Genomic DNA, 25000 nt, shown 5'->3' with positions numbered 1-25000 from the left:
TTAGAACAGGGTACCATGTGGAGGCCTTACATCATGTCAAACTCCATTAGAACAGGGTACCATGTGGAGGCCTTCATCATGTCAAACTCCATTAGAACAGGGTACCATGTGGAGGCCTTCATCATGTCAAACTCCATTAGAACAGGGTACCATGTGGAGGCCTTCATCATGTCAAACTCCATTAGAACAGGGTACCATGTGGAGGCCTTCATCATGTCAAACTCCATTAGAACAGGATACCATGTGGAGGCCTTTACAGACATCATGTCAAACTTCATTAGTCACATGCACCGAATACAACATGTGTAGACCTTACAGTGAAATGCTTACTTACAAGCACTTAATCAACAGTGCACTTCAAGAAGAGTTAAGAAAATATTTACCAAATAAACTAAAGTAAAAAATAATACAAAGTAAGACATTAAAATAACAATAACGAGGTTATATACAAGGAGTATCGATACCGAGTCAATGTGCAGGGGCTCAGGTTAGTCGAGGTAATTTGTACATGTACAGTTTAAATCGGAAGCTTACATACATCTTAGCCAAATACATTTAAATTCAGTTTTTCACAATTCCTGACATTTAATCCTAGTAAAAATTCCCTGTTTTAGGTCAGTTAGGATCACCACTTTATTTTAAGAATGTGAAATGTCAGAATAATAGTAGAGAATGATTTATTTCAGCTTTTTTTTCTTTCATCACATTCCCAGTGGGTCAGACGTTTACATACACTCAAGTAGTATTTGTTGACATTGCCTTTAAATTGTTTAACTTGGGTTAAACGTTTTGGGTAGCCTTCCACAAGCTTCCCACAATAAATTTTGGTCCAATCCTCCTGACAGAGCTGGTGTAACTGAGTCAGGTTTGTAGGCCTCTGTCACGATCGTCGTAATGAGCGGACCAAGTATAGTATAGTTCCACATATTTTGAATCTCTGTGAAACAAACAAAACGATAAAGAAAGGTGAAGTCATGACGTGCACACAGGTAACGAAACACAAACAATACCTCCTCAAAACACAGGTGGGGAAATGGCTACCTAAATATGCATACATACTAGAACATCCTCTAGTCACGCCCTGACCTACTACACCATAGAGAACCAAGGGCTCTCTATGGTCAGGCCGTGACAGCCTCCTTGCTCGCACATACTTTTTCAGCCACTCTAATACCTTGACTCTGTTGTCCTTAAGCCATTTTGCCACAACTTTGGAAGTATGCTTGGGGTCATTGTCCATTTGGAAGACCCATTTGCAACCAAGCTTTAACTTCTTGACTGATGTCTTGAGATGTTGCTTCAATATATCAACATCATTTTCCTCCTTGTGATGCCATCTATTTTGTGAAGTGCACCAGTCCCTCCTGCAACAAAGCACCCTCACAACATGATGCTGCCACCCCTGTGCTTCACGGTTGGGATGGTGTTCTTCAGCTTGCAAGTCTCCCCCTTTTTCCTCCAAACATAACGATAGTCATTATGGCCAAACAGTTCTATATTTGTTTCATCAGACCAGAGGACATTTCTCCAAAAATTACGATCTTTGTCCCCATGTGCAGTTGCAAACCGTAGTCTGGCTTTTTTATGGGGTTTTGGAGGAGTGGCTTCTTCCTTGCTGAGCGGCCTTTCAGGTTATGTCGATATCGGACTTGTTTTACTGTGGATATAGATACTTTTGTACCTGTTTCCTCCAGCATCTTCACAAGGTCCTTAGATGTTGTTCTGGGATTGATTTGCACTTTTTGCACCACAGTACGTTCATCTCTAGGAGACAGAACACGTCTCCTTCCTGAGCGGTATGACGGTTGCGTGGTCCCATGGTGTTTATACTTGCTTACTATTGTTTATACAGATGATCGTGGTACCTTCAGGTGTTTGGAAATTGCTCCCAAGGATGAACCAGACTTGTGGAGGTCTCAATTTTTTTTCTGAGGTCTTGGCTGATTTCGTTCGATTTTTCATGATGTCAAGCAAAGAGGCACTGAGTTTGAAGGGAGGCCTTGAAATACATCCACAAGCACACCTCCCGATTGACTCAAATTATGTCAATCAGAAGCCTATCAGAACTTCTAATGCCATGACATCATTTTCTGGAATTTTCCAAGCTGTTTAAAGGCACAGTTAACTTAGGGTATGTAAACTTCTGACCCACTGGAATTGTGATACAGTGAATTAATCTGTCTGTAAACAATTTTTGGAAAAATGACTTGTGTCATGTACAAAGTAGATGTCCTAACTGACTTGCTAAAAATATAGTTTGTGAACAAGAAATTTGTGGAGTGGTTGAAAATGAGTTTTAATGACTTCAACCTAAGTGTATGTAAACTTCCGACTTCAACTGTAGGTAGGGGTGAAGTGACTGCATAGATAATAAACAGCGAGTAGCAAAACAAATGGAGGGGGGGGTCAATGTAAATAGTCCGGTGGCCATTTTATTAATTGTTTAGCAGTTTTTTGGCTTGAGGTGGAAGCTGTTAAGGATCCTTTTGGTCTTCGACTTGATGCTCCAGAATCACTTGCTGCGCGGAAGCAGAGGAAAAAGTCTATGACTTGGGTGACTGGAGTCTTTGACAATTTTTGGGGCTTTCCTCTGACACCACCTATAGGTCCTGGATGGCAAGAAGCTTGGCCCCAAGGATTTACTTGGCCGTACTCACTACCCTCTGTAGCACCTTACGGTCAGATGCCGAGCAGTTACCAGGCGGTGATGCAACCGGTAAGGATGCTCTCGATGGTGCAGCTGTAGAACTTTTTGAAGATCCTGGGACCCATGCCAAATCTTTTCAGTCTCCTGAGGGGGAAAGGTGTTGTCGTGCCCTCTTCATGACTGTCTTGGTGTGTTTGGACCATGATCGTTCGTTGGTAATGTGGACACCAAGGAACTTGAAACTCTCGACCCGCTCCACTACAGCCCCATTGATGTTAATGGGGGCCTATTCAGGTAGAGGGGTGGTCGTCTACCAAGATATCTTATTAACACTATTCTCCTCCCCTCAGGTTCCTGTCAGGTAGAGGGGTGGTCATCTACCCAGATATCGGGGACAAGCTGGACATTATCTGCCCCAAGGCTGAGCCAGGACGAGACTATGAGTTCTATAAGCTGTACCTGGTCAGGAGAGAGCAGGCGGAGGGGTGCAGCACGGTCATGGACCCCAACGTACTGGTCAACTGTAACAAGCCAGAGAAGGACATCAAGTTCACCATCAAGTTCCAGGAGTTTAGTCCCAACTATATGGGCCTGGAGTTTAAGAAGAATATGAATTACTACATCACATGTGAGTACTGAATCAATCTTTATAAAGTTGAGCCAAGAGTAGGAGAAAAACTCGACCTCCTTTTCCTTTACCCCAATCTTTGGCTATGTTCCGAGTCAGTGAGCATAACCTTGCTATTGAGAGCATAGCCTTGCTATTGAGAGAGGCCGCCGTAGGCAGAGCTGGCACTCAAGAGAAAGGCTACAGTATGTGCACACTCCCACAAAATGAGATGGAAACTGAGCTGCACTTCCTAACCTCCTGTCAAATGTATGACCATATTAGAGACACACATTTCCCTCAGATTACGCAGACCCACAAACAATTCTAAAACAAACCCAATTTTGATGAACTCTCATATCTACTGGATGTAATACAACAGTGTGCCATCGCAGCAGCAAGATGTGTGACCTGTTACCACAATAAAAGGGCAACCAGTGAAGAACAAACACCATTGTAAATACAACCCACATTTATGTTTATTTATTTTCCCTTTTGTACTTTAACCATTTGGACATCGTTACAACACTGTATTTAGACATAATATGGCATTTGAAACGTCTTTATTATTTTGTAACTTCTGTGAGTGTGATGTTTACTGTTACTTTGTGTTTATTTCACTTTTGTATATTATCTATTTCACTTGCTTTCGCAATGTTAGCATATGTTTTCCCATGCCAATAGAGCCCTGAAATTTAAATTTAAAAATTAAGTTCAGCTTGAAGCCCTCCCCCCTCCTCCCTCTCTCAGTGGGGGAGAGAGAGTTCAGCCTGTAGCCCTCCCCCTCCTCCCTCTCTCAGTGGGGGAGAGAGAGTTCAGCCTGTAGCCCTCCCCTCCTCCCTCTCTCAGTGGGGGAGAGAGTTCAGCCTGTAGCCCTCCCCCTCCTCCCTCTCTCAGTGGGGGAGAGAGTTCAGCTTGTAGCCCTCCCCTCCTCCCTCTCTCAGTGGGAGAGAGAGTTCAGCCTGTAGCCCTCCCCCTCCCTCTCTCAGTGGGAGAGAGAGTTCAGCCTGTAGCCCTCCCCTCCTCCCTCTCTCAGTGGGGGAGAGAGTTCAGCCTGTAGCCCTCCCCTCCTCCCTCTCTCAGTGGGAGAGAGAGTTCAGCCTGTAGCCCTCCCCCTCCTCCCTCTCTCAGTGGGAGAGAGAGTTCAGCTTGTAGCCCTCCCCCTCCTCCCTCTCTCAGTGGGGGACAGAGAGTTCAGCCTGTAGCCCTCCCCCTCCTCCCTCTCTCAGTGGGGGAGAGAGAGTTCAGCCTGTAGCCCTCCCCCTCCTCCCTCTCTCAGTGGGGGAGAGAGTTCAGCCTGTAGCCCTCCCCCTCCTCCCTCTCTCAGTGGGGGAGAGAGTTCAGCCTGTAGCCCTCCCCCTCCTCCCTCTCTCAGTGGGGGAGAGAGAGTTCAGCCTGTAGCCCTCCCCCTCCTCCCTCTCTCAGTGGGAGAGAGAGTTCAGCCTGTAGCCCTCCCCTCCTAACAAGTATGTAGCCCAAGCCCCTCCTCCCTCTCTCAGTGGGGGAGAGAGTTCAGCCTTATTCCCCTCCTCCCCTCTCAGTGGGGAGAGAGAGTTCAGCCTGTAGCCCTCCCCTCCTCCCTCTCTCAGTGGGGGAGAGAGAGTTCAGCCTGTAGCCCTCCCCCTCCTCCCTCTCTATCAGCCTCAGTGTATCCCTCCCCCTCCTCCCTCTCTCAGTGGGGGAGAGAGTTTAGCCTGTAGCCCTCCTCCCTCTCTCAGTGGGAGAGAGAGTTTAGCCTCCATAGCCCTCCCCTCCTCCCTCTCTCAGTGGGGGGAGAGTTTAGCCTCCATCCCTCCATCCCTCTCTCAGTGGGGAGAGGTTCAGCCTGTAGCCCTCCATCCTCCTCCCTCTCTCAGTGGGGGGAGAGTTTAGCCTGTAGCCCTCCTCCCTCTCTCAGTGGGGGAGAGAGTTCAGCCTGTAGCCCTCCCCCTCCTCCCTCTCTCAGTTTAGTAGTTCTCCTCCTTAGCCCTCCCCCTCCTCCCTCTCTCAGTGGGGGAGAGAGTTCAGCCTGTAGCCCTCCCCCTCCTCCCTCTCTCAGTGGGGGGAGAGAGTTCAGCCTGTAGCCCTCCCCCTCCTCCCTCTCTCAGTGGGGGAGAGAGTTCAGCCTTTAGCCCTCCCCCTCCTCCCTCTCTCAGTGGGGAGAGAGTTCAGCCTTTAGCCCTCCTCCTCCTCCTCTCTCAGTGGGGGAGAGAGAGTTCAGCCTGTAGCCCTCCCTCCATCCCTCCTCCCTCCTCCCTCAGTGGGGGAGAGAGAGTTCAGCCTGTAGCCCTCCCCCTCCTCCCTCTCTCAGTGGGGGAGAGAGTTCAGCCTTTAGCCCTCCCCCTCCTCCCTCTCTCAGTGGGGGAGAGAGTTCAGCCTGTAGCCCTCCCCCCTCCTCCCTCTCTCAGTGGGGGAGAGAGTTCAGCCTTTATCCCTCCCCCTCCTCCCTCTCTCAGTGGGGAGAGAGTTCATCCTGTAGCCCTCCCCTCCTCCCTCTCTCAGTGGGGGAGAGAGTTCAGCCTTAGCCCTCCCCCTCCTCCCTCTCTCAGTGGGGGAGAGAGTTCAGCCTGTAGCCCTCCCCTCCTCCCTCTCTCAGTGGGGGAGAGAGTTCAGCCTGTAGCCCTCCCCTCCTCCCTCTCTCAGTGGGGGAGAGAGAGTTCAGCCTGTAGCCCTCCCCCTCCTCCCTCTCTCAGTGGGGGGAGAGAGTTCAGCCTGTAGCCCTCCCCTCCTCCCTCTCTCAGTGGGGGAGAGAGAGTTTAGCCTGTAGCCCTCCCCCTCCTCCCTCTCTCAGTGGGAGAGAGAGTTCAGCCTGTAGCCCTCCCCTCCTCCCTCTCTCAGTGGGGGAGAGAGAGTTCAGCCTGTAGCCCTCCCCCTCCTCCCTCTCTCAGTGGGGGAGAGAGAGTTCAGCCTGTAGCCCTCCCCCTCCTCCCTCTCTCAGTGGGGGAGAGAGAGTTCAGCCTGTAGCCCTCCCCCTCCTCCCTCTCTCAGTGGGGGAGAGAGTTCAGCTTGTAGCCCTCCCCTCCTCCCTCTCTCAGTGGGGGAGAGAGAGTTCAGCTTGTAGCCCTCCCCTCCTCCCTCTCTCAGTGGGGGAGAGAGAGTTGACCCCAGGATACTGAGCCCCAGCTGAGGGAAGAAGTGCAACTGCCAACACCAGAGTCCAAAGAAATACATTCTAGTAACAAGCATATTATGCAGATAAGACATCTTAATTATCTATGTTACCCAACTCATTCTTATTCATCCACCACACTCTCCATCCCTGCATCCCTCCATCTCTTTATCCGTACATCCCTCTATCCCTCCATCCCTCCATCTCTTTATCCCTCCATCCCTTTATCCCTCCATCTCTTTATCCCTCTATCCCTCCATCCTTCCATCTCTTTATCCCTCCATCTCTTTATCCCTCCATCCCTCTATCCCTCCGTCCCTCCATCTCTTTATCCCTCCATCTCTTTATCCCTTCATCCATCCATCCCTCCATCCCTCCATCTCTTTATCCCTCCATCCCTCCATCTCTTTATCCCTCCATCTCTTTATCCCTACATCCCTCCATCCCTCCATCCCTCCTTCTCTTTATCCCTCCATCCCGCCATCTCTTTATCCCTCCATCTCTTCATCCCTCCATCTCTTTATCCCTCCATCCCTCTATCCCTTCATCCCTCCATCTCTTTATCCCTCCATCCTTTTATCCCTCCATCTCTTTATCCCTCCATCTCTTTATCCCTCCATCCCTTTATCCCTCCATCCCTCCATCCCTCCATCCGTGCCCTCCATCTCTTTATCCCTCCATCTCTTTATCCCTCCATCTCTTTATCCCTCCATCTCTTTATCCCTCCATCCCTTTATCGCGCCATCTCTTTATCCCTCCATCCATTATCCCTCCATCCCTCCATCTCTTTATCCCTCCATCCCTTTATCCCTCCATCCCTCCATCCCTGCCCTCCATCTCTTTATCCCTCCATCTCTTTATCCCTCCATCCCTTTATCCCTCCATCCCTCCATCTCTTTATCCCTCCATCCCTTTATCCCTCCATCCCTCCATCCCTTTATCCCTCCATCCCTCCATCTCTTTATCCCTCCATCCCTTTATCCCTCCATCCCTCCATCTCTTTATCCCTCCATCCCTCCATCTCTTTATGCCTCCATCCCTTTATCCCTCCATCCCTCCATCCCTCCATCTCTTTATTCCTCCATCCCTCCATCTCTTTATCCCTCCATACCTCCATCCCTGCCCTCCATCTCTTTATCCCTCCATCCCTCCATCTCTTTATCCCTCCATCCCTCCATCTCTTTATCCCTCCATACCTCCATCCCTGCCCTCCATCTCTTTATCCCTCCATCCCTCCATCTCTTTATCCTCCATCCCTCCATCTCTTTATCCCTCCATCCCTTTATCCCTCCATCCCTCCATCTCTTTATCCCTCCATCCCTTTATCCCTCCATCCCTCCATCCCTCCATCCCTGCCCTCCATCTCTTTATCCCTCCATCCCTCCATCTCTTTATCCCTCCATCCCTCCATCTCTTTATCCCTCCATCCCTCCATCTCTTTATCCCTCCATCCCTCCATCTCTTTATCCCTCCATCCCTTTATCCCTCCATCCCTCCATCTCTTTATCCCTCCATCCCTTTATCCCTCCATCCCTCCATCCCTCCATCCCTGCACTCCATCTCTTTATCCCTCCATCCCTCCATCTCTTTATCCCTCCATCCCTCCATCCCTCCATCCCTCCATCCATCCATCCCTGCCCTCCATCTCTTTATCCCTCCATCCCTTTATCCCTCCATCCCTCCATCTCTTTATTCCTCCATCCCTGCCCTCTATCCCTCCATCCACACCTCTGCATTGCTTGCTGTTTGGGGTTTTAGGCTGGGTTTCTGTACAGCACTTTGTGACATCAGCTGATGTAAGAAGGGCTTTATGAATACATTTGATTGATTGACTGACTGACTGATGTATTGATTTATTGATTGACTGATTGGTTGATTGATTAGAGAGAGGGAGAGAGAGATAAAAGTCTAGAGAGAGGGAGATGGAGATAAAAGGTCAAGGTTAAATGCCCCAGTGAAAGAACATCAGATCAGCACTGCCCTAGATAGGAGCTGCCACGTACATGGTCGCATATGCATACACACATCCACAGAATCAAGATTAGTAGGTTTATCCCTGTCTGTCCATGTCAACAACACTCTGCTTGTGTTTACTAGTGGTGTATGGTCTTTAGTAGTGGTGTGTAGTGTTTACTAGTGGTGTTTACTAGTGGTGTGTAGTGTTTACTAGTAGTGTGTGGTGTTTACTAGTGGTGTTTACTAGTAGTGTGTGGTGTTTACTAGTGGTGTTTACTAGTGGTGTGTAATGTTTATTAGTGGTGTGTGGTGTTTACTAGTGGTGTGTAGTGTTTAGTAGTGGTGTGTGGTGTTTACTAGTGGTGTGTAGTGTTTACTAGTGGTGTGTAGCGTTTACTAGTTGTGTGTGGTGTTTACTAGTGGTGTTTATTAGTGGTGTGTAGTGTTTACTAGTGGTGTGTGGTGTTTACTAGTGGTGTGTAATGTTTACTAGTGGTGTGTGGTGTTTACTAGTGGTGTGTAGTGTTTACTAGTGGTGTGTAGTGTTTACTAGTGGTGTGTAGTGTTTACTAGTGGTGTGTGGTGTTTACTAGTGGTGTGTGGTGTATACTAGTGGTGTGTGGTGTTTAGTAGTGGTGTGTGGTGTATACTAGTGGTGTGTGTGTGGTGTTTAGTAGTGGTGTGTGGTGTATACTAGTGGTGTGTGTGTGGTGTTTAGTAGTGGTGTGTAGTGTTTACTTGTGGTGTATGGTGTTTACTAGTGGTGTGTGGTGTTTAGTAGTGGTGTGTAGTGTTTACTTGTGGTGTATGGTGTTTACTAGTGGTGTGTGGTGTTTAGTAGTGGTGTATGGTGTTTACTAGTGGTGTGTGGTGTTTAGTAGTGGTGTGTGGTGTTTACTAGTGGTGTGTGGTGTGTGGTGTTTACTAGTGGTGTGTGGTGTTTACTAGTGGTGTGTAGTGTTTACTAGTGGTGTGTGGTGTTTACTAGTGGTGTGTCATGTTTACTAGTGGTGTGTGGTGTGTGGTGTTTACTAGTGGTGTGTGGTGTGTGGTGTTTACTAGTGGTGTGTAGTGTTTACTAGTGGTGTATGGTGTTTACTAGTGGTGTGTGGTGTTTACTAGTGGTGTGTGGTAGTTTACTAGTGGTGTGTAGTGTTTACTAGTGGTGTGTAGTGTTTACTAGTGGTGTGTGGTGTTTACTAGTGGTGTGTGGTGTTTCAAATCAAATGTTTTTTGTCACATATGCTGAATACAACAGGTGTAGTAGACCTTACAGTGAAATGCTGAATACAACAGGTATATACTCCACAGTGAAATGCTGAATACAACAGGTATAGACTCCACAGTGAAATGCTGACTTACAAGCCCTTAACCAACAATGCTTTAAGAACTTTTAAGAAAAATAGGTGTTAAGTAAAAAATAGAAAATAAAAGCAACAAATAATTCAACAGCAGCAGTAAAATAGCAATAGCGAGGCTATATACAGGGGGAACTGGTACAGAGTCAATGTGGAGGCTATATACAGGGGGAACTGGTACAGAGTCAATGTGGAGGCTATATACAGGGGGAACTGGTACAGAGTCAATGTGGAGGCTATATACAGGGGGAACTGGTACAGAGTCAATGTGGAGACTATATACAGGGTGTTACGGTACAGAGTCAATGTGGAGGCTATATACTGGGTGTTACGGTACAGAGTCAATGTGGAGGCTATATACAGGGGGAACTGGTACAGAGTCAATATGGAGGCTATATACAAGGGGAACTGGTACAGAGTCAATGTGGAGGCTATATACAGGGGGAACTGGTACAGAGTCAGTGTGGAGGCTATATACTGGGTGTTACGGTACAGAGTCAATGTGGAGGCTATATACAGGGTGTTACGGTACAGAGTCAATGTGGAGGCTATATACTGGGTGTTACGGTACAGAGTCAATATGGAGGCTATATACAGGGTGTTACGGTACAGAGTCAATGTGGAGGCTATATACAGGGGGAACTGGTACAGAGTCAATGTGGAGGCTATATACAGTGTGTTACGGTACAGAGTCTAAGTGGAGACTATATACAGGGTGTTACGGTACAGAGTCAATGTGGAGGCTATATACAGGGTGTTACGGTACAGAGTCAATGTGGAGGCTATATACAGGGTGTTACGGTACAGAGTCAATGTGGAGGCTATATACAGGGGGTTACGGTACAGAGTCAATGTGGAGGCTATATACAGGGGGTTACGGTACAGAGTCAATGTGGAGACTATATACAGGGTGTTACGGTACAGAGTCAATGTGGAGGCTATATACAGGGTGTTACGGTACAGAGTCAATGTGGAGGCTATATACAGGGGGAACTGGTACAGAGTCAATGTGGAGGCTATATACAGGGGGAACTGGTACAGAGTCAATGTGGAGGCTATATACAGGGGGAACTGGTACAGAGTCAATGTGGAGACTATATACAGGGGGAACTGGTACAGAGTCAATGTGGAGGCTATATACAGGGGGAACTGGTACAGAGTCAATGTGGAGACTATATACAGGGTGAACTGGTACAGAGTCAATGTGGAGGCTATATACGGTGGGAACTGGTACAGAGTCAATGTGGAGGCTATATACAGGGGGAACTGGTACAGAGTCAATGTGGAGACTATATACAGGGGGAACTGGTACAGAGTCAATGTGGAGGCTATATACAGGGGTTACCAGTACAGAGTCAATGTGGAGGCTATATACAGGGGGAACTGGTACAGAGTCAATGTGGAGGCTATATACAGGGTGTTACGGTACAGAGTCAATGTGGAGGCTATATACAGGGGGAACTGGTACAGAGTCATTGTGCAGGGCATCGGTTAGTAAAGGTAATTGATGTAATATGTACATGTAAGTAGAGTTAAAGTGACCATGCATAGATAATAAACAGGAAGTAGCAGCAGCGTAAAAGATTAGCTGTTCAGGAGTCTTATGGCTTGGGGGTAGAAGCTGTTTAGAAGCCTCTTGGTCCTAGACTTGGCGCTCCGGTACCGCTTGCCATGCGGTAGCAGAGTGAACAGTCTATGACTAGGTCGGCTGGAGTCTTTGAAAATTCTTAGGGCCTTCCTCTGACACCGCCTGGTATAGAGGTCCTGGATGGAAAGAAGCTTTGCCCCAGTAATGTACTGGGCGGTAGGCACTACCCTCTGTAGTGCCTTGTGATCGGAGGCCGAGCAGTATTTATACCAGGCAGTGATGCAACCATGCTCTCGATTGTGCAGCTGTAGAACTTTTTGAGGATCTCAGGACCCATGCCAAATCATTCAGTCTCCTGAGGGGGAACAGGTGTTGTCGTGCCCTCTTCACGACTGTCTTTGTGTGCTTGGACCATGATAGTTGTTGGTGATGTGGACGCCAAGGAACTTGAAGCTCCCAACCTGCTCCACTACAGCCCCGTCGATGAGAATGGGGGCGGGCTCGGGCCTCTTTTTACCTGTAGTCCACAATCATCTCCTTTGTCTTGATCACGTTGAAGGAGAAGTTGTTGTCCTGTTTACTAGTGGTGTATGGTGTTTACTAGTGGTGTATGGGCTGTATGCCGTGCCCTCAGCTGTGACTGTAGAGAGAGAGCTGGGCAGGTTGTCTCTCCTAGTCATTGTCATGATATCTCATTCTGAAAGGATGAGCGGTGCAGTGGGCGTGTGTGTGTTTGTGCAGCACAGGGTTATTGAGGTTGGTTATTGTCCTGGTTTTATTATTACTGAGAGGGGGAGAGGGGAGAGAGAGAGAGAGGGGGGGGGTAAGAGAGAGAGAAAAGCCACTTTCATTATCATATACACGGTCAGTGAATGGTAACCATTGGTTACGATAGAACCCTCTCTGAGATGAATCTCATATTCATGTATTCATCTAAATTAATCTTGTCCCTGCATCGCATCTCTTAACACACACTGATCCCCTTGACAAACACACACACGGACACACAAACACAAACACTCATCCTGTCTCAGCTGTGATGCACTCAAATTGTATTAGTCACATGCACCGAATACAACAGGTGTAGACCTTACAGTGAAATGCTTACTTACGAGCCCCTAACCGATAAGAATAAGAGATAAAAGTAATGAAAGAGCAGCAGTAAAAAAAGAACAATATATACAGGTGGGTGCCAGTATAGAGTCAATGTGCGGGGGCACCGGTTAGTTGAGGTAGTATGTACATGTAGGTAGAGTTAATTAAAGTGATTATGCATAGATGACAACAGAGAGTAACAGTGGTGTGGAAAAGGGGGGTTGGGCAATGCAAATAGTCTGGGTAGCCATTTGATTAGATGTTGAGGAGTCATGGCTTGGGGGTAGAAGCTGTTTAGAAGCCTCTTGGACCTAAACGTGGCGCTCTGATACCGCTTGCAGGCCTACCACTGTTGTGTCATTTGCAAACTTAATGATGGTGTTGGAGTCGTGCCTGGCCGTGCGGTCATGAGTGAACAGGGAGTACAAGAGGGGGCTGAGCAAGCACCCCTGAGGGGCCCCCGTGTTGAGGATCAGCATGGAGGATGTGTTGTTACCTACCCTCACCACCTGGGGGCGGCCCGTCAGGAAGTCAAGGATTCAGTTGCAGAGGGAGGTGTTTAGTCCCAGGGTTCTTAGCTTGTTGATGAGCTTTGAGGGCACTACGTTGAGTGTTGAACGCTGAGCTGTAGTCAATTAATAGCATTCTCACATATTTGTATTTATTTTATTTCACCATTATTTAACCAGGTAGGCCAGTTGAGAACAAGTTCTCATTTACATCTGCGACCTGGCCAAGATAAAGCAAAGCAGTTCGACACATACAACAACAGAGTTACACATGGAATAAACAGCCATACAGTCAATAATACAGTATAAAAAGTATATATACAGTGTGTGCAAATGAGGTAGGATAAGGGAGGTAAGGCAATAAATAGGCCATGGTGGCGAAGTAATTACAATATAGCAATTAAACACTGGAATGGTAGATATGCAGAAGATGAATGTGCAAGTAGAGATACTGGGGTGCAAAGGAGCAAGATAAATAAATACAGTATGGGGAGGAGGTAGTTGGATGGGCTATTTACAGATGGGCTATGTACCGGTGCAGTGATCGGTGAGCTGCTCTGACAGCTGATGCTTAAAGCTAGTGAGGGAGATACGAGTCTCCAGCTTCAGTGATTTTTGAAGATCATTCCAGTCGTTGGCAGCAGAGAACTGGAAGGAAAGGCGGCCAAAGGAAGAATTGGCTTTGGGGGTGACCAGTGAGATATACCTGCTGGAGCACGTGCTACGGGTGGGTGCTGCTATGGTGACCAGTGAGTTGAGATAAGACGGGGCTTTACCTAGCAGAGACTTGTGGGTTTGGCGACGAGTATGAAGCGAGGGCCAGCCAACGAGAGCGTACAGGTTGCAGTGGGGGTAGTATATGGGCTTTGGTGACAAAACTGATGGCACTGTGATAGACTGCATCCAATTTGTTGAGTAGACTTGGAGGATATTTTGTAAATGACATCGCCGAAATAGAAGGATCGGTAGGATGGTCATTTTTACGAGGGTATGTTTGGCAGCATGAGTGAAGGATGCTTTGTTGTGAAATAGGAAGCCGATTCTAGATTTAAATTTGGATTGGAGATGTTTAATGTGAGTCTGGAAGGAGAGTTTACATTCTAACCAGACACCTAGGTATTTGTAGTTGTCCACATATTCTAAGTCAGAACCATCCAAAGTAGTGATGCTTGACAGGCGGGCTGGCAGGTGTGGGCAGCGATCAGTTGAAGAGCATGCATTTAGTTTTACTTGCATTTAAGAGCAGTTGGAGGCCATGGAAGGAGAGCTGTATGGCATTGAAGCTCGTCCGGAGGTTAGTTAACAGTGTCCAAAGAAGGGCCAGAGGTATACAGAATGGTGTCGTCTGCGTAGAGGTGGATCAGAGAATCACCAGCAGCAAGAGCGACATCATTGATGTATACAGAGAAGAGAGTCGGCCTGAGAATTTAACCCTGCGGCACCCCCATAGAGACTGCCAGAGGCCCTTTGATTTGACACACTGAACTCTATCAGAGAAGTAGTTGATAAACCAGGCGAGGCAATCATTTGAGAAACCAAGGCTGTTGAGTCTGCCAATAAGAATGTTGTGATTGACAGAGTCGAAAGCCTTGGCCAGGTCGATGGATATGGCTGCACAGTAATGTCTCTAATCGATGGCAGTTATGATATTGTTTAGGACCTTGAGCGTGGCTGAGGTGTACCCATGACCAGCTCTGAAACCAGATTGCATAGCAGAGAAAGTAGGGTGGGATTTGGAAATGGTCGGTAATCGGTTTAACTTGGCTTTCGAAGACCTTAGAAAGGCAGGGTAGGATAGATATAGGTCTGTAGCAGTTTGGGTCTAGAATGTCTCCCCCTGTGAAGAGGGGGATGACCTGGGCAGTTTTCCAATCTTTGGGAATCTCAGACGATACAAAAGAGACAGCAATAGGGGTTGCAACAATTTCTAGCCCAGCTGATTTGTAGGGTTCCAGATTTTGCAGCTCTTTCAGAACATCAGCTATCTGGATTTGGGTGAAGGAGAAATGGGGGAGACTTGGGCAAGTTGCTGTGGGGGGTGCAGGGCTGTTGACCGGGGTAGGGGTAGCCAGGTGGAAAGCATGGCCAGATGTAGAAAAATGCTTATTGAAAATCTCAATTATAGTGGATTTATCGGTGGTGACAGTGTTTCCTAGCCTCAGTGTCGTGAGCAGCTGGGAGGAGGTGCTCTTATTCTCCATAGACTTTACAGTGTCCCAGAATTTTTTTGAGTTTGTGCTACAGGATGCAAATTTCTGCTTGAAAAAGCTAGCCTTAACTTTCCTAACTGCCTGTGTATATTGGTTCCTATCTTCCCTGAAAAGTTGCATATCACGGGGGCTATTTGATGCTAATGCAGAACGCCACAGGATGTTTTTGTGCTGGTCAAGGGCAGTCAGGTCTAGAGAGAACCAAGGGCTGTATCTGTTTTTGAATGGATGAGGCATCCACTGCTGACGGGATGAGGTCAATATCCTTCCAGGATACCCGAGCCAGGTCGATTAGAAAGGCCTCCTCGCTGGAGTGTTTTAGGGAGCTGTCACGCCTTGGTCTTAGTATTTTGTGTTTACGTTAATTAGTTGGTCAGGCCAGGGTGTGACATGGGTTTATGTTGTTGTATTTCGTAGTGGGGTTTTTTAGTTATTGAGATTGCGGCTGAGTAGGGGTGTTGCATAGGTTTGGCTGCCTGAGGCGGTTCTCAGTCAGAGTCAGGTGATTCTCGTTGTCTCTGATTGGGAACCGTATTTAGGTAGCCTGGGTTTCACTTTGTATTTCGTGGGTGATTGTTCCTGTCTCTGTGTAGTTTAACCAGATAGGCTGTAATTAGGTTTCACGTTCCGTTTTGTTGTTTTTTTGTATTTGTATCAGTTATTTCATGTACCGCGTTTGTTCCATTAAAAAACATGAGTAACCAACACGCTGCATTTCGGTCCGACTTTCTTGCGACAAACGAAGAACGCCGTTACAGAATCACCCACCACACTCGGACCGAGCAGCGTGTTAACAGGCAGCAGCGAAGGGAGGATGTTATGGACAGCAGAGGCTTGGAGTATACGACGTGGGAAGAAATAGACAGGTGGGCGGCCGACCCAGAGAGAGTGCCAGAGCCCGCCTGGGATTCGCTGGAGCAGTGCGATGAGGGCTATAGGCGAATGGAGTCGAAATGAAAGACACGGCGGCGCAGAGCGAAACCCGAAAGTCACCCCCAAATATTTATTGGGGGAGGGCTCAGGGAGAGAGTAGCAGAGTCAGGAGTCAGACCTGAGCCTACTCTTCCTGTTAATTGTGAGGAGCAGCGATCTAAGGACTTCTGGACTTGGGAGGAGATATTAGACGGAAAAGGACCCTGGGCACAGCCTGGAGAATATCGCCGTCCCAAGGAGGAACTAGAGGCGGCTAAAGCGGAGAAGCGCTGGTATGAGGAGGCAGCACGGCGACGTGGATGGAAGCCCGGGAATCAGCCCCAAAGATTTCTTCGGGGGGGGGCTTTCAGGGAGTATGGCTACGCCAGGTAGGAGACCTGCGCAAACTCCCTGTGCTTACCAGGGGGCTAGAGAGACTGGGCAGGCACCGTGTTATGCAGTGGTGCGCACGGTGTCCCAAGTGCGGGTGCATAGCCCGGTGCGGTTCATACCAGCCCTTCGTATTGGCGGGGCTAGAGTGGGCATCGAGCCATGTAAGGTTGGGCAGGCTCGGTGCTCAAGAGCTCCAGTGCGCCTGCATGGTCCGGTCTATCCAGAGCCACCTCCACACACCAGTCCTCCGCTACCAGCTCCCCGCACCAGGCTTCCTGTGCGTGTCTTCGGCCCAATACCACCAGTGCCAGTACCACGCATCAGGCCTACAGTGCGCCTCACCTCTCCTGCGCTGTCAGAGCCTTTCCTCTCTCCTGCGCTGTCGGAGTCTCCCGCCTGTTCAGAGCTATCAGAGCCTTTCTCCTCTCCAGCGCTACAGGAGCCTCCTGCCTGTTCGGAGCAGCCTGAGCTGCCAATCTGCATGGAGCAGCTAGAGCTGCCAGTCTGCATGGAGCAGCTAGAGCTGCCAGTCTGCATGGAGCAGCTAGAGCTGCCAGTCTGCATGGAGCAGCTAGAGCTGCCAGTCTGCAAGGAGCTGCCAGTCTGCATGGAGCTGCCAGTCTGCATGGAGCTGCCAGTCTGCAAGGAGCTGCCAGTCGGCAAGGAGCTGCCAAAGCTGTTAGTCTGCATGGAACAGTCAGAGCTGTCAGTCTGCAAGAAGCCGCCAGAGCTGTCAATCTGCATGGAGCAGCCAGATCCGCCAGTCAGCCAGACTCTTCCAGATCTGCCAGTCAGCCAGACTCTTCCAGATCTGCCAGTCAGCCAGACTCTTCCAGATATGCCAGTCAGCCAGACTCTTCCAGATCTGCCAGTCAACCAGACTCTTCCAAATCTGCTAGTCAACCAGACTCTTCCAGATCTGCTAGTCAACCAGACTCTTCCAGATCCGCTAGTCAACCAGACTCTTCCAGATCCGCCAGTCAGCCAGGATCTGCCGGATTCAATTGCCTGGCTGGGCTTCATCTCAGTACTGGGCTTCCTCTCAGTGCTGGGCTTCCTCTCAGTGCTGGGCTTTCTCTCAGTACTGGGCTGCCCCTCAGTCCCGAGCTGCCCCTCAGTCCCGAGCTGCCCCTCAGTCCCGAGCTGCTCCTCAGTCCCGAGCTTCCCCTCAGTCCCGAGCTGCTCCTCAGTCCCGAGCTGCCCCTCAGTCCCGAGCTGCCTCAGTCCCGAGCTGCCCCTCAGTCACGAGCTGGTTTAAATAATGCAAAAACAAAGTGTTGGAGAACAAAGTAAAAGTGCAATATGTGCTTTTCAGTTCCTTGCTCAGAACATGAGAACATATGAAAGCCGGTGGTTCCTTTTAACATGAGTCTTCAATATTCCCAGGTAAGAAGTTTTAGGTTGTAGTTATTATAGGAAATATAGGACTTTTTCCCCCTATACCATTTGTATTTCATTAACCTTTGACTATTGGATGTTCTTATAGGCACTTTAGTATTGCCAGTGTAACAGTATAGCTTCCGTCCCTTTCCTCGCTCCTCCCTGGGCTCGAACCAGCAACACAACGACAACAGCCACCATCAAAGCAGCGTTACCCATGCAGAGCAAGGGGAACAACTACTAGAAGGCTCAGAGCGAGTGACGTTTGAAACTCTATTAGTGCACGCTAACTAGCTAGCCATTTCACTTCGGTTACACCAGCCTCATCTCGGGAGTTGATAGGCTTGAAGTCATAAACAGTGCAATGCTTGACGCACAACGAAGATCTGCTGGCAAAATGCACGAAAGTGCTGTTTGAATGAATGTTTACGTGCCTGCTTCTGCCTACCACCGCTCAGTCAGATATTTAGATACTTGTATGCTCAGTCAGATTATATGCAATGCAGGCACATGCTAGATAATATCTAGTTATATCATCAGCCATGTGTAGTTAGCTAGTGATTATGATTGATTGTTTTTTATAAGATAAGTTTAATGCTAGCAAGCAACTTACCTTGGCTTACTGCATTCGCGTGACAGGCAGTCTCCTTGTGGAGTGCAACGAGAGAGAGTCAGGTTGTTATTGAGTTGGACGAGTTAACTGTAAGGTTGCAAGATTGGTGAAAATTTGTCGTTCTGCCCCTGAACGAGGCAGTTAACACACCGTTCCTAGGCCGTCATTGAAAATAAGAATGTGTTCTTAACTGACTTGCCTAGTTAAATAAAAATAATTGGCGCCCAAAAATACCGATTTCCGATTGTTATGAAAACTTGAAATCGGACCGATTTAATCCAATTAATCGGTCAACCTCTAATTTAGAGGGCAAGTTGGTTAGGATGATATCTATGAGGGTGCCTGTGTTTATGGATTTGGGGTTGTACTCGGTGAGTTCATTGATAATTTGTGTGAGACTGAGGGCATTAAGCTTAGATTGTAGGATGGCCGGGGTGTTAAGCATGTCAGGTCATCTAGCAGCACGAGCTCTGAAGATAGATGGGGGGGACTCAATTCACACATGGTGTCCAGGGCACCGCTGGGGGCAGAGGATGGTCTATAGCAAGCGGCAATGGTGAGATAATTTTTTCTGGAAAGGTGGATTTTTAAAAGTAGAAGCTCTAATTGTTTGGGTACAGACTTGGATAGTAAGACAGAACTCTGCAGGCTATCTCTGCAGTAGATTGCAACTCCGCACCCTTTGGCAGTTCTATCTTGTCGGAAAATGTTATAGTTAGGGATTTAAATTTCAGGGGTTTTGGTTGTCTTCCTAAGCCAGGATTCAGACACAGCTAGGACATCCAGGTTGGCAGAGTGTGCTAAAGCAGTGAATAAAGCAAACTTAGAGAGAAGGCTTCTAACGTTAACATGCATGACACCAAGGCTTTTACGGTTACAGAAGTCAACAAATGAGAGCACCTGGGGAATAGGAGTGGAGCTAGACACTGCAGGGCCTGGATTAACCTCTTTATCACCAGAGGAACAGAGGAGGAGTAGGATCTACAGTGAAATATAACAATAATCACTAACCAGAACAGTAATGGACAAGGCATATTGACATTAGGGAGAGGCATGCGTAGCCCTGTGATCATAAGGGTCCAGTGAGTGTTTGGGCTGGCTGGAGACACGGCGATTCAGACAGCTAGCAGGCCGGGGCTAGCAAGCTATCAGTTAGCAGGCCGGGGCTAGCAAGCTATCAGTTAGCAGGCCGGGGCTAGCAAGCTATCAGTTAGCAGGCCGGGGCTAGCAAGCTATCAGTTAGCAGGCCGGGGCTAGCAAGCTAGCAGAAAGGCCTTAGAGGGACGTTGCGCCGGAGGAAAGTCTGTTTTAGCGGTGACGGATTAGTAGGGTTCCGAGTAGCAGAGGGGTCCAAGTCCAATTGCCAAAATAGGTATAGTGAACAAAGAAATAGGCCAATAGATCTATTCAGCTAACAGTCCAATATAGCGGGCCGCGGCTCGCAGGCTAGCAGATGGGCATTCAGGGGACATCACGACGGAGGGGCCTGTTCGAGAAAAGAACTCGGGCAGAATACGTCGGTAGTCCAGTCGTGATGGATGAGCAGGGCTTCGCTGAGTCAAAGGGGCCCAGGCCAACTGGCAAAATAGGTATAGTGGCCCGAGAAATTGGCCGACTGGCCTATTAGCTCACAGTCCGATTCGTTCTAGACAGCTAGCGGGCCGTGGCTAGCAGGTTAGCAGATGGGCATTCAGGGGACGTCGCGACTGTTAGAGGAATTTAATTCCTATATGTTCATTAACCAGTTCAATTGTAACAAAGCAAAACACTTTGTCCGTTTCTAAGAATTTGTAAGGTTCTTATTTGCATAAAATAGACAAAGATCAGTCTCAAAATTAATCAATAGCGTTTATTCCCGAGAGCTCTGGTCATAATACCATGTACATTGGTTTATATACCCCACATTTCATCATAAATGTCCCTCCTTCTCTCAGATACAATGGCAATATAGTTCACAAGCCTTCTCACATTGTCTTCCATCTGTTAAACAATCTACTACAAGCCCAAGGTCTCTCCTCTCTCTGGGTAGGGACAGAATGTCCTGTAAGGAACACAGTATTCCAGCCGGTCTGACGATAGCTCCATTAATTTCTAACAAGGAACAGAAAGTCCTTGTTCTAATTCTTGACTAAAACTACACACCTTATATTCAGTCTTAGAATTATAATAAGATTCATACATTCACACAGTGACAGAGTAGTATTCTGTTTAGTTTTAATTCTAAGCTAAATGTATACATAATTTTGTCATTATTCATAAAAATCCCATAACAGCGAAGTAGGAGCCAGTTGAGTACACCGCCGAGCAGATTACTTCAGTATTCCTGTCATGAACGATCGGTGGGGTTCCGTGCCCAGTACCGGCAGTAGAAGGGGTCAAGGTATTGTAGCCCAGGAGTGGCTGATGGGCCTCTTCAGCTAGTCGGGAGAGGGCTAGCGCCAGGCTAATTGGTGCTTGCTTCGGGACAGTGACGTTAGCCAGGAGTAGTCACTTGGATTGCAGATAGCTAGCTGAGATGATTCAGGTGAAAAGGTTTAGAGCTTGCGGTAGGAATCCAGGGATATGGAGAGAAAATAGGTCCAGTATGCTCTGGTTTGAATTGCATTGTACAAACTGGCGAGAGCTTTCCGAGCTAACGTTTAGCTGATGACCGCCAGCAGTGGTTAGCTGACTACTAGCTAGTAGCTAATGAGCTGTCTAGCTTCTGTTGGGGGATTCCGTTTCGAGGTAAATAAAAGTACTTTAGAAAAAACAGATCCACACCTCATTGGTTGAGGCGGGTTGCAGGAGAGTATTTTGAAGTTGAGGTTTAGAAAAATATTTGTAAAAAGATATGCGAAGAAAAATATATAAAAAGATAGATACATGGGACACAACAAGATGAAGGGCAAAGACATCTGACTGCTACGCCAACTTGGACAGAGCTGAGGTGTAGGTGTTCCTTTTGTCCAGGTGGGAAAGGGCAGTGTGGAGTACAATAGAGACTGCATCTGTGGATCTGTTGGGGCGGTATGAAAATTGTTGTGGGTCTAGGGTGTCTGGGATAATGGTGTTGATGTGAGCCATGACCAGCCTTTCAAAGCCACTTCATGGCTACAGATGTGAGTGCTATGGGTCGGTAGTCATTTAGGCAGACTACCTTAGTGTTCTTGGGTACAGGTACTGTGGTGGTCTGCTTAAAACATGTTGGTATTACAGACTCGGACAGGAAGAGGTTGAAAATGTCAGTGAAGACACTTTGCTAGTTGGTCACCGCATGCTCACAGTACAGTCCTGGTAATCCGTCGGGTCCTGCGGCCTTGTGAATGTTGACCTGTCTAAAGGTCTGACGGTACAGCTGGTCTACCATGACTTCTGGTTGGTGTATGTACGTACTGTGGGGACGACGTCATTGATGTACTTGTTGATGAAGCCATTGACTGATGTAATGTACTCCTCAATGCCATTGGAGGAATCCCGGAACATATTCCAGTCTGTGATAGCAAAACAGTCCTGTCGCTTAGCATCTGTTTCATCTGACCACTTTTTTATTGATCTCGTCACTGCTGCTTCCTGCTTTAATTTTTGCTTGTAAGCAGGAATCAGGAGGATGGAATTATGGTCAGATTTTCCAAATGGAGGGCGAGGGAGAGCTTTGTATGCGTCTCTGTGTTTGGTGTAAAGGTGGGCCAGAGTTGTTTTTCCCTCTGGTTGCACATTTAACATGCTGATAGAAATGTGGTAAAACAGATTTAAGTTTCCCTGCATTAAAGTCCCCAGCTACTTGGAGCGCCGCCTCTGGGTGAGCGTTTTCTTGTTTGCTTTTGGCGGAATACAGCTCATTTGTCACGCCCTGACCTTAGAGAGATGTTTTATTTCTCTATTTGGTTAGGGCAGGGTGTGATTTGGGTGGACATTCTATGTTTTCCATTCATTTGTTTTTGGCCGAGTGTGATTCCCAATCAGAGGCAGCTGTCTATCGTTGTCTCTGATTGGGAATCATACTTAGGCAGCCTTTTTCCCACCTAATGTTGTGGGTAATTAATACTTTTCTGTTTAGTGTCTATGCCTGATGGAACTGTTTGCTTTCATTTTTGGGTTTGTTATTTTTGTTTGAGTGTTTCTTGTAAATAAATATCATGAACACTTTCCATGCTGCGCTTTGGTCCACTCTTCCTTCCGCGCCGACGAGTGTCGCATTTGTCAATGCTATCTTAGTGCCAGCCTCTGACTGTGGTGGTATGTAAATATCTCGGTAGGTAGTGTGCTCTGCAGCTTATCATGAGTAACTCTACCTCAGGTGAGCAATAGCTCGAGACTTCCTTAGATATCGTGCACTAGCTGTTGTTTATAAAAATACATAGATGGCCGCCCCTTTCCTTACCAGATGCCGCTGTTCTATCCTGCTGGTACATGGTATAACCAGCCAGCTGTATGTTGATATTGTCGTCATTCAGCCACGATTCCGTGAAGCATAAGATGCTACAGTTTTTAATGTCCCGTTGGTTGTTTAATCCTCCCAGTAACTCATCCATTTTATTGTCCAAAGATTGCATGTTTGCTAGCAGAATTGAGGGAAGTGGGGATTTATTCGATCACCTCCAACTTCTCAGAAAGCAGCCCGCCCTCCGGCCTCTCTTTCTCTGCCTCCTCTTCACGCAGATCACTGGGTTCGGGCCTGTTCCCAAGGGAGCCGTGTATCCTCCGCCTCGGGCTCATCAGAGTTGTGAAAGAAGAAAAAGGATTCTGCTAGTCCGTGGTGAGTAATCACAGTCCAGAGACGGTAGTGGCAACATTATGTACAAAAGGAGTAAACAAATAAGTTACAAACGCAGATAAACGATCAAAAAAACTGTTGGGGGTACGTAAAACGCCTTCCGCTCTGGCGCCACTCTAGGTTATTAAAGTATCCTGCTGTGTACTACTCTCTTTCCAACCCCCTTTCCTTCCATCGTCTTCCTTCTCTCTTCTGTATTCTATCTTTATTGGCATGGGAAACATGTGTTATAGCCAAAGCAAGTGAGGCAGATAGTAAACAAAACTGAAGTGAACAATAAAAATGAACAGTAAACATTACACTCATTATACAAAATAATAAAGATATTTCAAATGTCATATTATGTCTACATACAGTGTTGTAACGATGTCCAAATAGTGAAAGTACAAAAGGGAAAATAAATCAACGTAAATATAGGTTGTATTTACAATGATGTTAGTTTTTCACTGGTTGCCCTTTTCTTGTGGCAACAGGTCACAAATCTTGCTGCTGTGATGTCACACTGTGGTATTTCACCCAGTAGACATGGGAGTTTATCAAAATTGGATTTGTTTTTGAATTCTTTGTGGATCTGTGTAATCTGAGGGAAATATGTGTCTCTAATATGGTCATACATTTGGCAGGAGGTTAGGAAGTGCAGCTCAGTTTCCACCTCATTTTGTGGGTAGTGTACACATAGCCTGTCTTCTCCTGAGAGCCAGGCCTGCCTACGGCGGCCTTTCTCAATAGCAAGGCTATGCACACTGAGTCTGTACATAGTCAAAGCTTTCATTAAGTTTGGGTCAGTCACAGGACCAAATAGCATGCTAGTTTACTATGTTTTTTTGTTAATTCTTTCCAATGTGTCAAGTAATTATCTTTTCTTTTCTCATTAGGACAGCAACACTAATTGTGTTGCTGTCCTGGGGCTCTGTGGGGTCTGTTTGTGTTTGTGAACAGAGCCCTGGACCAGCTTGCTTAGGGGACTCTTCTCCATGTTAATCTCTCTGTAAGTGATGGCTTTGTTATGGAAGGTTTGTGAATCGCTTCCTATTAAGTGGTTGTAGAATTTAGCAGCTCTTTTCTGGATTTTGATAATTAGCAGGTATCGGCCTAATTATGCTCTGCATGCATAATTTGGTGTTTTACGTTGTACACGGAGGATATTTTTGCAGAATTCTGCATACAGTCTCAATTTGGTGTTTGTCCCACTTTGTGAATTCTTGGTTGGTGAGCGGGCCCCAGACCTCACAACCATAAAGGGCAATGGGTTCTATAACTGATTCAAGTATTTTTAGCCAGATCCTAATTGGTATGTTGAATTTTATGTTCCTTTTGATGGCATAGAATGCCCTTATTGCCTTGTCTCTCAGATCGTTCACAGCTTTGTGGAAGTTACCTGTGGTGCTGATGTTTAGGCCGAGGTATGTATAGTTTTTTGTGTGCTCTAGGGCAACAGTGTCTAGATGGAATTTGTATTTGTGGTCCTTGCGACTGGACCTTTTTTGGAACACCATTATTTTGGTCTTACTTAGATTTACTGTCAGGGCCCAGGTCTGACAGTCTGTGCATAAGATCTAGGTGCTGCTATAGGCCCTCCTTGGTTGGTGACAGAAGCACCAGATCATCAGCAAACAGTAAACATTTGACTTCAGATTCTACTCGGTTGAAGCCAGGTGCTGCAGACTTTTTTAGTGCCTGCACCAATTCGTTGATATATATATGTTGAAGAGGGTGGGGCTTAAGCTGCATCCCTGACTCACCCCACGGCCCTGTGGAAAGAAATCTGTGTTTTTTGCCAATTTTAACCGCACACTGTTTGTGTACATGGATTTTATAGTGTTGTATGTTTTCCTCCAACACCACTTTTCATCAATTTGTATAGCAGACCTTCATGCCAAATTGAGTC

The 25000-nt window shown here is 47.3% G+C and overlaps 1 protein-coding gene across 1 annotated transcript in view; it reads left to right on the top strand.

The window, feature by feature from the left end:
* Positions 1 to 25000, top strand: part of LOC135545531 (ephrin-B1-like) — a 146727-nt gene that overhangs the window by 56238 nt on the left and 65489 nt on the right. Inside the window, exon 2 of the mRNA XM_064973190.1 lies at positions 2998 to 3275. Coding sequence (XP_064829262.1) covers positions 2998 to 3275 — 278 coding nt within the window. The remainder of the gene's footprint in view (positions 1 to 2997; positions 3276 to 25000) is intronic.

Source organism: Oncorhynchus masou, chromosome 9, assembly GCF_036934945.1.
Source record: "Oncorhynchus masou masou isolate Uvic2021 chromosome 9, UVic_Omas_1.1, whole genome shotgun sequence".
NCBI lineage: Eukaryota > Metazoa > Chordata > Actinopteri > Salmoniformes > Salmonidae > Oncorhynchus > Oncorhynchus masou.
Note: the sequence above shows the minus strand (reverse complement) of the source record. Positions and strands in the feature narration are given on the sequence as shown.